General features: G+C 40.9%; 1 protein-coding gene across 5 annotated transcripts in view; it reads right to left on the reverse strand.

Moving 5' to 3' along the window:
- Positions 1-2480: 2480 nt before the first annotated feature.
- Positions 2481-13015, reverse strand: part of VTI1A (vesicle transport through interaction with t-SNAREs 1A) — a 407429-nt gene continuing 396894 nt past the window's right edge. For 2 of the 5 annotated variants that reach the window (XM_027851405.1, XM_027851403.1), the window contains one exon: positions 2481-2893. In XM_027851405.1, the coding sequence (XP_027707206.1) occupies positions 2800-2893 (94 nt within the window). In that variant the 3' untranslated portion in view covers positions 2481-2799. The remainder of the gene's footprint in view (positions 2894-13015) is intronic. The other 3 variants (XM_027851407.1, XM_027851406.1, XR_003568210.1) reach the window with 2 other exon arrangements.

Raw genomic sequence — 13015 nt, forward strand, 5'->3', positions numbered from 1 at the left:
ATTTAAAACTCTTTAAAACTTAAGCGTCTTTAATTAAATTGCTTTTGATTTTGAACCAGGGTAACAGCGTTTTATTTATTCTGTCAGGGAAACAGTTTAGTCTGCATGAATTTCACACAGTAATATACCACCCCCCCCCCCCTTCTCCCATGCATCATTTCCAACAAAGGCAACCGACATTAGAAACATTCGACTCTTTGAGGCTTACATTTGTAAGTACTTAGAATCATTCACAGATCCAAGGCCTGCTTCAAATTTGACAAGCTACTTCTGGCAAATGTGGGAATACCCGAATCTGGGGAGGGGTGGGAGGTGAGGGAATATGTCCTCTGGGGGGTACTTTCCTTCTCAATTTTTCCAACATCCACTCAGGGGTCATGTTGGGGGAGTTCAAGGGATCCTCCAAACCTACTTCCTCCCAACTCTCCCTAGAGACAAATGGGCTTGCCTTACCACAGGGGGTCATTACAGGAGTAGAGCAAAGTGGAGCTGGTGAGGCGTGTCTATTCAACTTTGATAGCCCAGTCCCAAGGTGCAGAAATGAAATTTGGGCAACAATATGTACTGACAGCGACATGGGCAAAAAGGCAACAACTAATGAAGGGGTGACACTTGTGGAGAAAACAAACCAACTAGTCCTTGAAAAGTTAGCATTCTATTTACTCCCCCTCTGCCACAGCAATGACTTCAATATGAACTGTAGGTTTAAGTAAAATATTTTAGAGCTGAAAAGTCTGGATTATAAAATTGATTAAGCTCACTTGGTGGACCCCAGAAGCCTGCTGGGTACTGGAGCATGATTAGGTAACTAGATAACTAGATGTATACTTTAGCTAAGATGAACAGATCTGAATGAAGACTAGAGGGGACGTTCTATTACAGCCGTGCTATTAGTGCTCCCAAACAGGAAGGAATGCTTTTAAAAAATGATTTCTGTAAGGTTTTTAGTGTTTACAGATTTTTGTTATCTGAATAAAAGATTCATGACCAGACGGATTCCTAAAGCTGATAGGAAAATTAACACAGGCTCTCATTTCTTCTCTAGGTCCCACTTCACTCCATCTTATTCCCTCACCATCATTCCAAAGGAAAGGCTGCAGCTTTATTTACACAATACTAAATGATTTATCGGAACACATGCATGCCCTAACCTGCTTAGATAAGTACCATTTCTCTGGCGAATTTCACCATCCTTGCATCCCTGCATTTCCTTTCTGAACGGCAATAGTTCTGTTCTGAGTTGGTTTGGAAAAAAAAGAAGGCAAATGTTCCAGCCAAGTGATTGCTGGCCAGGAATACAAGTTATTAAACATTTTTATGAGAGACAACAGGTTTGATTTCGAAGATGCTGAAGCTTCCAATTATATTCAAAGGCTGCCCTAGAACTTGGAGCAGCCTAGGAAGCTGTAATAAAAACACCTTTTGCTTCATGCTGGGAAAAAAACAAAAACAAAAACAAAACAACAAAAAAAACCAACCGACCAACCTCACAATCTTTGCTTGAACAACTTTAGGCCTGATTACAAATGAACTCATTTCTATCCAGTACTTCAAAAAAAGAAACCCAAAATCACAAATCAAATTACAGGTTGGAACAAATATCCAATTCAGGAAGGTTCTGAGAGTATTGGTTAGTCAAAGCACCAGCTAACCACCTCTCCCTCACCCCTGTGCCCCCCTCCTTTTTTGTATTCTGCTGTAACTCACTGTTTTCAAGGAGGTTAGTAGATGTTTCAGATAAAGTTTATTCAAGTCTTTCTTACTACAGAACATCATCATATTTATAATCACATTTGAAATTTCACACTAATGGAGTCATGTTCTCCCTCTCACTGAAATATTCATGTTCTCTTTACATATGGAAATAGATATGGAGAGAACCTCGTCAGACCTTTTACTTATACTAGGGGCTGCGTTTGGCAGCACAAATATTAAAACTGGAAGGATAGAGAGATGATTAAATTGGTCTGGAATGCCCAGGTCACAATTAAATGTTGTGCAAGGCCTCATCTTGCTAGTAAATATGAGGAAGTCTGAGCTCTTACAGAGCAAAGAAACACTTCTCACAGCCAGTAATGAAAATTGTAAAAAGTGGATATTAGGCAATTTTAGTAAAAATATATTCAATAGAAAAACGGGGAAAGCTGTAGGTCAATTTACTACATGGCCCACATTCCATAGCCTCCTTTACAATTAAGCCAGAGAGGTTTGCTCCTTTTTTTTTTTTCCTTCTCCCTTCTCATGAACTGGGTTGGTTCTCAGGAGAAACTCTCTTTCTTCATCACCTGGTTTCTTCTTAACTTGTACATTTGGATACCACAGAAGGGCTTATACAACAAGGGTCTGACAGTCTGACACCCAACACAAACTGACAGAAGCATTAAATAACTCATATCTCTTCCCCTCCCTTCTCCCTTTATTCCCCTAATAGCACCTCCCCCTTCTCCTCCCCCCCCCCCCCCGCCCCCGCCCGCCGCCCCACACCCAACAACCTGGCCCTTTCTATTTTCATAGACTGGAGAAAGAATTTAACAAATACTATTCTGATCACTCAGTGAAATTTTTTCCCAAAAAATATCTCTGTGAAGACATCAGCAGGAGGGGAAATCACCCCACATGCAATCAAGAATAGAAAACATCATTTACACTCCTTGCACCAAAGTTGAACAGTGGCAAGAGTGGGGGAGGAGAAGGGGGCACTCGGGCCTGTCAGTGCAAAGGGATGATTCATGTGACCACTTTGTCTTAATTACTCAGAACAAGGCGTGTGGTGCTGTATATCAGGGAAGAGCAGATACATCAGTGTCCTTTGACAGAAATAAAAATAGCCGTCAGGATGGTGATGACCACGATGATTGCCAGGATAACCACCAAAATACGGTTTTGGATGATCCTACGAAAAAGCAAAGAAAAAGAAGAGGAAAATCAATCAGAGAACTGGAGCAACATTTGCTAAACCACACATAACAGACAAACTTGTCTAATCAAACAGTGAGGGGAAAATTGGTCCCCGGGTACCCATAAAAGGGACACGTGTGTGTGTGTGTGTGTGGGGGGGTGTGTGTGTGTGTGTGTGTGTGTGTGTGTGTGTGTGTGTGTGAGAGACAAACAGAGAGACAGAGAGAGAGGTGGGGGGTGCGGTGCAAGGTGGGGGTGGTGTTCCTGAAGTCTGCAGTTTGGGGACTTCACAAATTACAATATAAATGAATAACTTCATAATGATTTCCATGCTGCGCTGATGACACTCAAACACTTGCTGCAAGCTAAGTAATGTGAAAACTTTTCTTGGATCTGACTGCAATAGAGTCTCTTAAGTGATCAAGGGACCCACGTCATTTTCTCTTTTTAATTTAATATGTGAGACAAGGCTCATTTTTAGCAGTGTTTCTTATTAAGGTAAAAGATTCCAAGGAAACACATGTCAAAGAGGTACTTACCTGTACAAAAATACTCAGGGAAAAGTATAAAAGGGAGCTGGGGGGGGGAAAAAAGGATAGGGATAAAGAAGCAAGTGTCAAACTGTGAAGCTTATGTTGTAAAAGCCTCATCTGTCACGGGACTGTCACACACGTTCCATTATGCTGGAAGGGAATGTTACATTTGCTCGGCAGCAAAAAGATGGAAATGAGAAATAATAATAAAAAAAAAAGATGCTGGAAGTCCAAAACCTTGGTATCATTCAACATTTGTTGGAAGAACCTTATCCCTATGGCTGCTAAGTAGAAATCAGTCGAAAGTCTACTGAACAAAGATCGGTCAACAGAGGGAATCTAAAAATCTGGATGAATAGAGACAAACATCCCAATATGCCTGGAGAAAGCTTCTGATGAACTTACTCATAATTTGCTATTTGGTTCTTAGAAAAGGATCCCAGTATCATAACGTTTCCTCAAGACAGAGAGAACTTGGGTTGCACATAGTCTGATGTACTCTCACAGAACCTCAAAGAGATAGAAAGAAAAGTAGCTATTTAAACCTCCCTCTCTGTCTCTCTTAACACACACACACACACACACACATTCGCACACGCACACACACAGACACCCTACCCTTTTTCTAGATACAGTATTTTGAATGTGAAGTTTCCACTCAGAGTCTAAATAAATCCACCAATTTATGGAAGACAGACTTTTTCCATGCAGTCCATAAATATATCTGCTTATGTAGATTCAAAACTACATAGATTCTGGATGAATGAATGTGTTGTGTGTAGCAATAAATTAAAATGCAGTTTTATCCAAGTTCAAATCCCCTCTTTCCACCTCTGCCTCCCCCATAACAATTCCACCCCCCTCCCCAAGTAAATGGATGGAAGAAAACTGTCACATCAGACAAACACACTCCCTTGTGACACTCTAAAAGGACTAGCTCTCTATCCTCCTGACAGGTTACAAAATGATCGCATTTGCTGACACGTCTTCCGCAAAACTGCTTTAGAGCTTGTGTCCACTTTCCTCGCAGGAGATGAATGGCCTGTTTTGTCCTCATTTATCACTTAAAGCTCAGCCAAGATCTGTCTCGTTTATTTCTCCCTTCCCCACTAGAAAGGCTATGCCAAGACATTAATTCTTTGCGATGACAGCTAATTCAGACTTAACAGGACATATTTACTCAGCCAAAGGAAGGTATGGGGGAGTCTTTCAATAAAAATACTTAATGTCACAGCAAAGGGAATCTGCTTTTATAGATATTGGTTCATGCAAATTTGGTGGCTTAAATTTTCACCTGGACTGGACTTCTTCTCTTTTCTTCTTTGGTGCATGTGTCTCTTGAGAATAGGCTTGGGAACACACTTATTTCCCTCAGTCTCTGTGGGAAATGAGATCTCTGTTTTTCCAGAAAGTTACCATGTGGCTGGCTTGCAAAGGCAATCGGCAAAATTGGAACTCAGCAGTAAACTAGATTAGAAGCATGAAAACGCTTTAAAATTCTGCCCTAAGTAATATACGGTAATAGGCCTCTTGTATAGTTTGGTTGACAACCATTTTATTTGTGGGTTGAAGGCCTCAAGGCATCCATGATGCTAATTTACACAGGATTAACTGTGGGGAAAACTTGTTTAATCTAAGGCAAGTTTAGAAAAAATGCGTGCATAGGAATGCTTATATCCTAAATTCTTCCCTGGCCTGTTTAATTGGGTATCCTTATTTCCAGCCCCAAAGAAGATCCCATCCAGAGAGCTCTCCTGAAGTCTCATGTGTTTAATTCATTTAGGGCACACCTGATCTGAAGATTATATATTCTGTCTATCTTTCAGAGGCTCACAATGAGACAACAGAACACCCAAGAGGAAACCACATACCTGTCAATGAGTACTTCTATTAAAGAAAGGGTAGAGGACATATAAATATATATGTACATATACATGCACATACATACTCCATGGGTTTGTGATTTTGTCAGTGTGATTACTTTGTCTACTGACAGATCACGCTCCTTCTACAATTTGGTAAATGGTCTGTAAGAATCCTTACAAAATGGTAGGTCACAGCCCACCCATGCCTTCTCATCCTATGCATCTCTTGTCCATCTCTTCCCATAAATCCATCACAGGGGGTTCATCTAATATCTGGAGGGCTTTTTGTAGGTCCCTTGATATCACATAGGTATCACTGCAGAATGTGGACTGTCCACTTGTTATCTCTTATTGCATGATAGGCCTACTTTTTTTTCCTGGTCATAGATTTCTTAGGCGATATCTTTTGCTTTTATGTACATCTGGCAATATGCTTCCGCTTATTTACTGTGCATTTCTCCACTGCTCTTTTGGTGACCCAAAATTTTGCCTCCTTGGACTTGCAGTCATAGATCAGGTAGGTGGCGCAGTAGATAAAGTGCTGGGCATGGAGTCAGAAAGACTAGAATTCAAATCTGACCTCAGACACTTACTAGCTGTGTGACCTTGGGCAAGTCACTTAACCTCTGCCTGAAAAAAAAAACTGGAGAAGGAAATGGAAAACCACTCCAGTATCTTTGCCAACAAAATCCTATGGATGGTTGGTCCGTGGGGTCACAAAGAGTCAGACACGACTGAACAGCAACAGATCATAGAGCATCAGTAGAATGATGGGTATTGAGAATGATTGGATTTTGTTTAAGGGAGAAGTTTGCAAAGTCCTACACTATTTACCAGATGCAGTTTAGCATCTACATTCCTCTTATTCAGTTTTGGGCTCAACTTACTGTCCTTTTGCAGTGTATATTCAATATATCTATAGTGATGGACCAGCTCTATGGGCTTTCCATTCAACTGTATCTCATAGTCTAGATAGTAGACGTCCATTTATTTTTTCTGGTGTAGCTACATTGGTCAAACTCTTAAGTGATTATGGTTCTTATTTATAGGAAACTCTAAAATGTTCCAAGGCTCAATGCAGTAAACACAATGTCATAGCAAACAGTAGTATCTTGATTACCTTCATGTGTAGGGATTCCCTTTTCTGGACTCTAACCTAGTTATTTTTTAGGGAGTGGCAAATATTTTTGAGGGACCATCCATCTCTCTGTTTTATGTCTCACTTGGTGTTAATAATCAGAGAATTATTAAAGAAAGTTAACTCTGTTGTTGTGTCTATCAAGGAATCTGTTATGGTCTTAACCATATGGTATGGAAGACCCCTTGCCAGAGGAAAGTCTTTGTGGTAGCTTTCTGCTTTACCAAATGAAATGCTAAAACAAAACAAAACCAAACCCAGCCCCCAAAAATGATAAACACAGTCAGATCTTATATTCTCCTCATCTTGAAGTCAAGTGTGTGACTGTAAAGATGTAGTATACTATAGAACATAATTTGTGAAGGCTTTCCTGTACCCTTCTGATATTGTCACTAAAGATGACCTTGATATGGTACAAATAAGGAGCCTCAAAATGATTCTGTAGAATGGAGGAAACAGGCATATAGATTAGTATTATTGATGTTTTGATGAACTTTTGAGCAACATTAAAGAATTTTTTCTAATCTTTGGTCATTGCCCTTTCTTTCAGATGAGAAGCAGCATAGTACGGTGAAAAGAGTACACTGGCTTGGAAGTTAGCAGGTTGGAATCCCACATGTGATGCTCACTTACTGCCTGGGTTATTTATGCATGTCACAGCTTCTCTGTGCCTCGATTTCATCATGACTGAAACAAGGAAGATGGACGAGATAAACACAAGGGTCCCTTCCAGCTCCAAATCTATAATCCTAAAATATCTTGGAAATTTATTCCTTAATGCCTTCAAAGTGATGTCAGTTAAGTTCAAGCATTTATTAAGTGTCTATTATGTATAAACCACTATGCTAAGTACTAGGGATACAAAGGCAAAAATGAAAACTAGTTCATCCTTGCAAGGAGCTTCCTGGCTAAGAAGGAAGTTGCCTCCTGTACCAACCTTCTCTTTGTATATATCATCTCGTCCAGGTATCATTTCCCTTTCTTTGCCTTTTCCTTTTCTATCCTCCCTTCCTCCCTTCTTTTCTTCCCCCTCTCCCTTCCTTCCGTCCTTTCCTTTCTTAATTCTTTCCTTCCTGCTTTCCTCTCTCCTTCCCTCCCTCCCTTCCTCTTCATTCCTTAATCCTTCCTTTCTTTCTTCCTTCCTCCTTTCCTCTCTTCTTCCTTCCTTCCTTCCTTCCTTGCTTCCCTCCCTCCCTCCCTCCCTTCCTTCCTTTCCTCAATCAGCACGTTAAGTTCTGTGATGTAAAGAGTACAAATGCACTAACTCCATTGTCCTTGATGGATAAAACAGTTTGTTATAGAAATCTTGACGTGACATACATTTTGAAGTTTTCCCTTTTGGGAATTTATAAGGGAGAAGGGAATCTGCATTATATGAATCAGTGTACTTGGGTTCAAGTCTTGCCTAGCTCCACCACTTACTACACATTTGAGCTAGAGCAAGCCACTTCATTTTTCTATACCTTAATTTCCTCATCTGTAAGTGAAAAGGTTGGACTGGATTCATTCATTTATCCAAACATTTATTAAGCACCTATTGTGGTCAGAGTCCACTGGTGATGATGGTGGTGAGGAGGGATGTAAGATAAAAGGCTTGGGTTAGACAGGTACTTTGCCTTTATGCAACCTAGAGTCTTCTTAGTGAGATAAAATATAAACACACAAAGCATTGCATGTTAAGTTCATTAGACAGAAATAAAATAAGGTGTGCCTATGTGAGGCGCCAAGATAAAGGTCTTCACCAACTTAAGTCATCAAGGAAGGAATGATGGAAGATGTGGCATTTGATTGAGTTGGGCCTTTAAAGTAGATGACTAGATGACCTCTAAGTTACATCAAACTTAAACATTTTATAGTTCTAAAAGAATACCATATTAAAAAGAATAAATTAAGCCAGAAAAAGATGAATGAAGTTAATTGGGATGCTAGCTACATTAGATGAAACATGGTGGATTACTCAAGAGCGAGAAAAACAATTATTTTTTTAAAAGTGGGGGAGGGGACATTTACTTTCAAGCTAAAGACTGGCAAACGTGGACATTCTGGAATGTCAAGAAAAGACCAGGAGTTAAAGCAGAGAGACGCATGATGAAGTTTTGATTCTGTTCATAATTGTCCTCCAAGATGACCTTGTATCTTAAAAGTTTAGGTGGGAGTAGCCCTTCTGAAGAAAGCAAAACTGAGAATTGAGGGACCCTGAAAGAGAAAGAAGAGTCAGGCCAGCTTGGAGTCTGAAACAATGGTTGGCATTGGCAGGGTCCATCTGTAACAAAGCCCATAGTACGGTCACAGCCAGACACTGCCAGTGGGTATTGCTGTAGGCAAAGCAGAAAGGCATCTAGAGTGGGAGGCTGAAAAGGGGGCTTCCCTGGCTTATGAGAAAGTGAAAGTCTGAGGAGGAAAATCCAAAATGACTGAGTTTCTAACTTGGGGGAGGGAAGAAGGACCTAAAATTCAACCAGATATTTTGAAAAAGGAGCTCCAACCTACCCCCACTTTGAAAATGCAAAGTGTGTTTACCAAGTAAATAATTTAAGAAAGAATATACACTTGAAAGAAGACACCCATTGAAACAGCCAGGCTAAACTGCCTCAAGGCAAAAATTGGTGCATTTGCATGTTGCATTCTATTAAGTTAGCTCACTTTAGCTTTAAAAGAACGCAGAGTCAAATTAAAAGGAATGTGTGACTGAAACATCAAGGATTCTCCAAGTTTACATTATGAATCACAGTGCTGTTGATACAAGATGAATTAACCATTTACTCTGAGGCTGCGCTCACTGAGTCCTGTGGAAAATACTGATCTCTGTGTGGAGCCAAGGAAGAGGCTCATCTTTTCATTGCGATATTCTCTTCCCTGCCTGAAAAACAAGCTCATGTTGCTGTAAGAAGGCACTCTAGAAGGCCTGCTTCGGCTTGAGCAGTTCAGCCGTGAAGAAGAAGCGGTAGCAATGGTTACCTACCACCTCTGCCTCTGGGGGTCCTACTCGCCATAATGTCCTGAGAACCAACTAATCACCAGGTTCCTTCTAGTTTGAGTCCATTACTTTTCCCAAGTCTAACAAGAGCTGTATCAGCTCTTTCCTTTTTTGTCTTTGAAAACAAGGATGGTTCCTCTTTGTTTGAAAAGCCTTAACCCTCTTCTCTGGCATGTCTGGTCATAACACCTAACCTTTGACAGCAGAGGGGAGCTGCCCTCAGAGGCATCTGTGTACTTACTGCCAAACTAGGTGCTTGGACATTCATTCGCTTTCAGCAAATCACTCCCCCTTGTCCATGTTCCCTGGCTTCCAAATCAGGTCCCCTTTCTAAATGTACACACTCCTCTGGCTTGGAGGCCCTACTGAGATGATATCCTCTATTTCTCTACTCACCCAAATATCTGAACAAAGCCTGTTCTGTCCTTTTCTTCCTGAGTTGGAAATGCTACTTGTAGACAAGAAGCTATTTCAGCAGAAGCTTATTATCAAACTAACATTAAGGATGCCAGTGGTGTCTAAACCCTTTTACAAGCTTGCATTCATTAGCTGCAGAGTGCACAACATCTATGCAGGTTCGACTCAATGTCTTGTACATGCCTTCCTGTCTGACTGACCAGCATTGAATAATGATGGCTTGCCATTTAGGGTTTGACAGCACCATAGCGCTTATCATGAAAATGAGCAATCCTGGGGACAGGTTATAAGTGTTGGGGCAAAAGAGTCAGTACACACTCCTCTCTGGGTGCTTACCTGAAAAGAAACATTATCTGGGTTCCAAACAAACTCAGCAATAGGCATTGGTATATCTACCATCAATCAGATTTACACAATGCTTTCAATTTAGGATTTTCAAAGGAAGGCATCATTATCACTTCAACACAATTGTTGTACTGATTCCAATGTGTTCTACCTGCAAACATGTTTGCAAGATCTTCCATGACTTTGAGGTTTAGATGGGGATGTTCACAAAGCAAGCACCAAAATCAATGAGAGGCTGTGCATAGAATGAAGTCCTTTAGCCTTAGTCAATTGAGACCCAAGATGAAAACGAACATAATAGTTTATGTTTAGATTATACAATGCTCACTCTTGCCAGATATATATACATGAATACTTATGAGAGGGATTGCTGGAGTTGACATACACTTACTCCCAGGATAGCCGGGTGGTCGTTATGCCTTAATTTTATCTCTGATCATGTCTGGTATTTTTGTATAGACTTGAATCTTCAGATCCAGGGGGTTCTTTCATATCATCATTATTCTAGAGAGGGAAAGTGACATAGTAGAAAAAATCTTGGCCTTTTAGCCTAGAGATCTGGCTTTCAGATCTGGCACTGCCACTTAATAGTTGTGTGGTGACCTTGGGTAAGTGCTTCATCCCTTTGGACCTCAATCCTTTTCTCTAAGAAGTTGATCTTCAGGGGTTCCTTTTACCTCTGAAGGTCTATTGTCTTCTCTAAAGCTTTGAGAAGAGAGACAATATGTTTTTGGGTTCCCAGCACAGGGCTTGGCACACAGAGGACATGTAATAAATACTTGGCAGTGAAAGGATAGTTTTCCATCTTACATCTGACTTCAATAATAATAACATTAAGGCTATTTACAAAGCACTTTACATATATTATTTCATTTGATCCAGCAAATCATTTCTTTTGATGCTGAGCAGATAATAATTTTGTCAGATAGGAAGCGTATAGAGGCCCAATGACTTGCTAAAGGTCACATAATTATTAAGAAGCAGAATTGGGACATGAGTCCAAGTCTTCTGACTCCCAAGGCCAAAATTCTTTCTCATATTCATCCACCTAGGGCTGGGCTTCTTTGTGCACAGGTGGAATGAGAAGCAGCCTAAGTGGGTGATTTGAAAAAAAAACAAAAACTGAAAGGTCCCTGGCAGAAGATCATGGAAATTCCCACATTACTCATGCGTTTAGGTTATGACACCAAAGGACCTGTTAAAATGCAAATGTTACCATAGCGCATATTAAGCCATTAATTAGTCATTAATATTTATCTCCAATTAGTTTATCAGGTTAGGTTAGCGCTCTGAGGGAATGGGAAACAGGGCAGAATTTTGATGCTGCTGGGGTGGGGGTCTGCCCACCCACCTGGAAGGAGAACCACAGTAGGGGGTTCTGAGCAGCCTGGCTGAGGACGCTCAGCTCCCTAAAGAGGAAACAGAGCAAGAGTGAAAGATGGGCAAAGGGATCAGGCAAACCCCAACTAGTTTCCAAGTTTGTGGAGACCTCATTGGCTCACCCTCCCTCTCACCACGTGGACTGCGATTCCACTTTCTACAGAACAAAGACACGTTTAGTCCCTGCCCTCTAGGAGCTTACTGGGTTGGAAGGAAAAATCAGAATAACAAGGAAACAACTAAAGTTATAATTATAGCCATTCTAATAATAAATAAGGCAATTTGTTCTGTGTCCATAATCCTGGATTTTCTGTGGTGTGACCCTGGAGCAAGGCACTCCATGACACTCAGCATTTAAGTTTCCTCCTCAATAAAATGAGCCGACTCACCTACCCACAGGGGAAGGAGGATTAACTAATTAAAGATTATAAAGCATTTTGAAAAGGTAAAGCCCTTTTAATACACATACTAATACTACTCTCAGAGAGGGCTGAAAAGAAAATGCCTGCTCAGGAACGGTGAGAATCACAAGCCCGCTCAGGCTCAGGCGAAGCTGAGGTGTCTCATTTGTAGCGCTTAGTTGGGGGTGCTGAGCTGGCCCTTCCTTCTGTAGGGCGGGATACTCCCACCCACAGATAGGCATCTGGCCTTTGAGTTACAGAAGCCTCCCCAGCAGGGCTGGACTTTCTCTCCAAGGTGGTAACGGCTACATCAAACAGGGGAGAAGAGACATCCTATTGACTGGAATTGATGATACCTTTTCAATCTGGGAAGGCAGCCAAGGAAGACCTGTCAGAGACCACTCCTAAGTCTGATAGGTTTTGATCACGTCATTCCATTATACTGGACATTGCCAAATGTGTATATCACATTTCAATGCAGGTGCCATGACGACTGTCACCATTAGAAATGGGCTGGAGCAGGGTGGCTTTGGAAAAAGCTCCTTCACAGGATGGCCTTCATCACTGCATTCTGGTGGGCTAACTCAGTCAAAGACCTTGGAAGCTGCTTATGGGAGAGGGGTTCATAGACTTGTGGATGTTGGAATGAGAAGTGACCTCAGAGACTAGACAGTCCGATCCCCTCATTTGTCAGGGAAGGAAACTGAGGACCACAGAGGAGAAGTCACCTAACTAGATGATAACGAAGCTAAATAAAGAACCAAGGTCTTCTTGTTTTTAGCCATACCACAATACACTGATCATATTTCTTTGTTTTCAACCTGCACTTAAAAATGCAGTTGTCATTGTGAATAGATAACATTTTAGGAGAAAAACAAGGAACAGATTAGGAAAGATTCCACTAATCAATCACATATTTACTAAGTACCTACTAAGGTATAAGGTATCACCAGATGTCATCTATTCTACCTGTCATTGAGGACCATCAAACATACCTTCCTACATGGAGAAGGAGATTTAATAATTGCCAAGGACAATCCATCTCAAAATTTAACAGTTCT

The sequence above is a fragment of the Vombatus ursinus genome, unplaced genomic scaffold, assembly GCF_900497805.2.
Source record: "Vombatus ursinus unplaced genomic scaffold, bare-nosed wombat genome assembly UNPS02009205.1, whole genome shotgun sequence".
NCBI lineage: Eukaryota > Metazoa > Chordata > Mammalia > Diprotodontia > Vombatidae > Vombatus > Vombatus ursinus.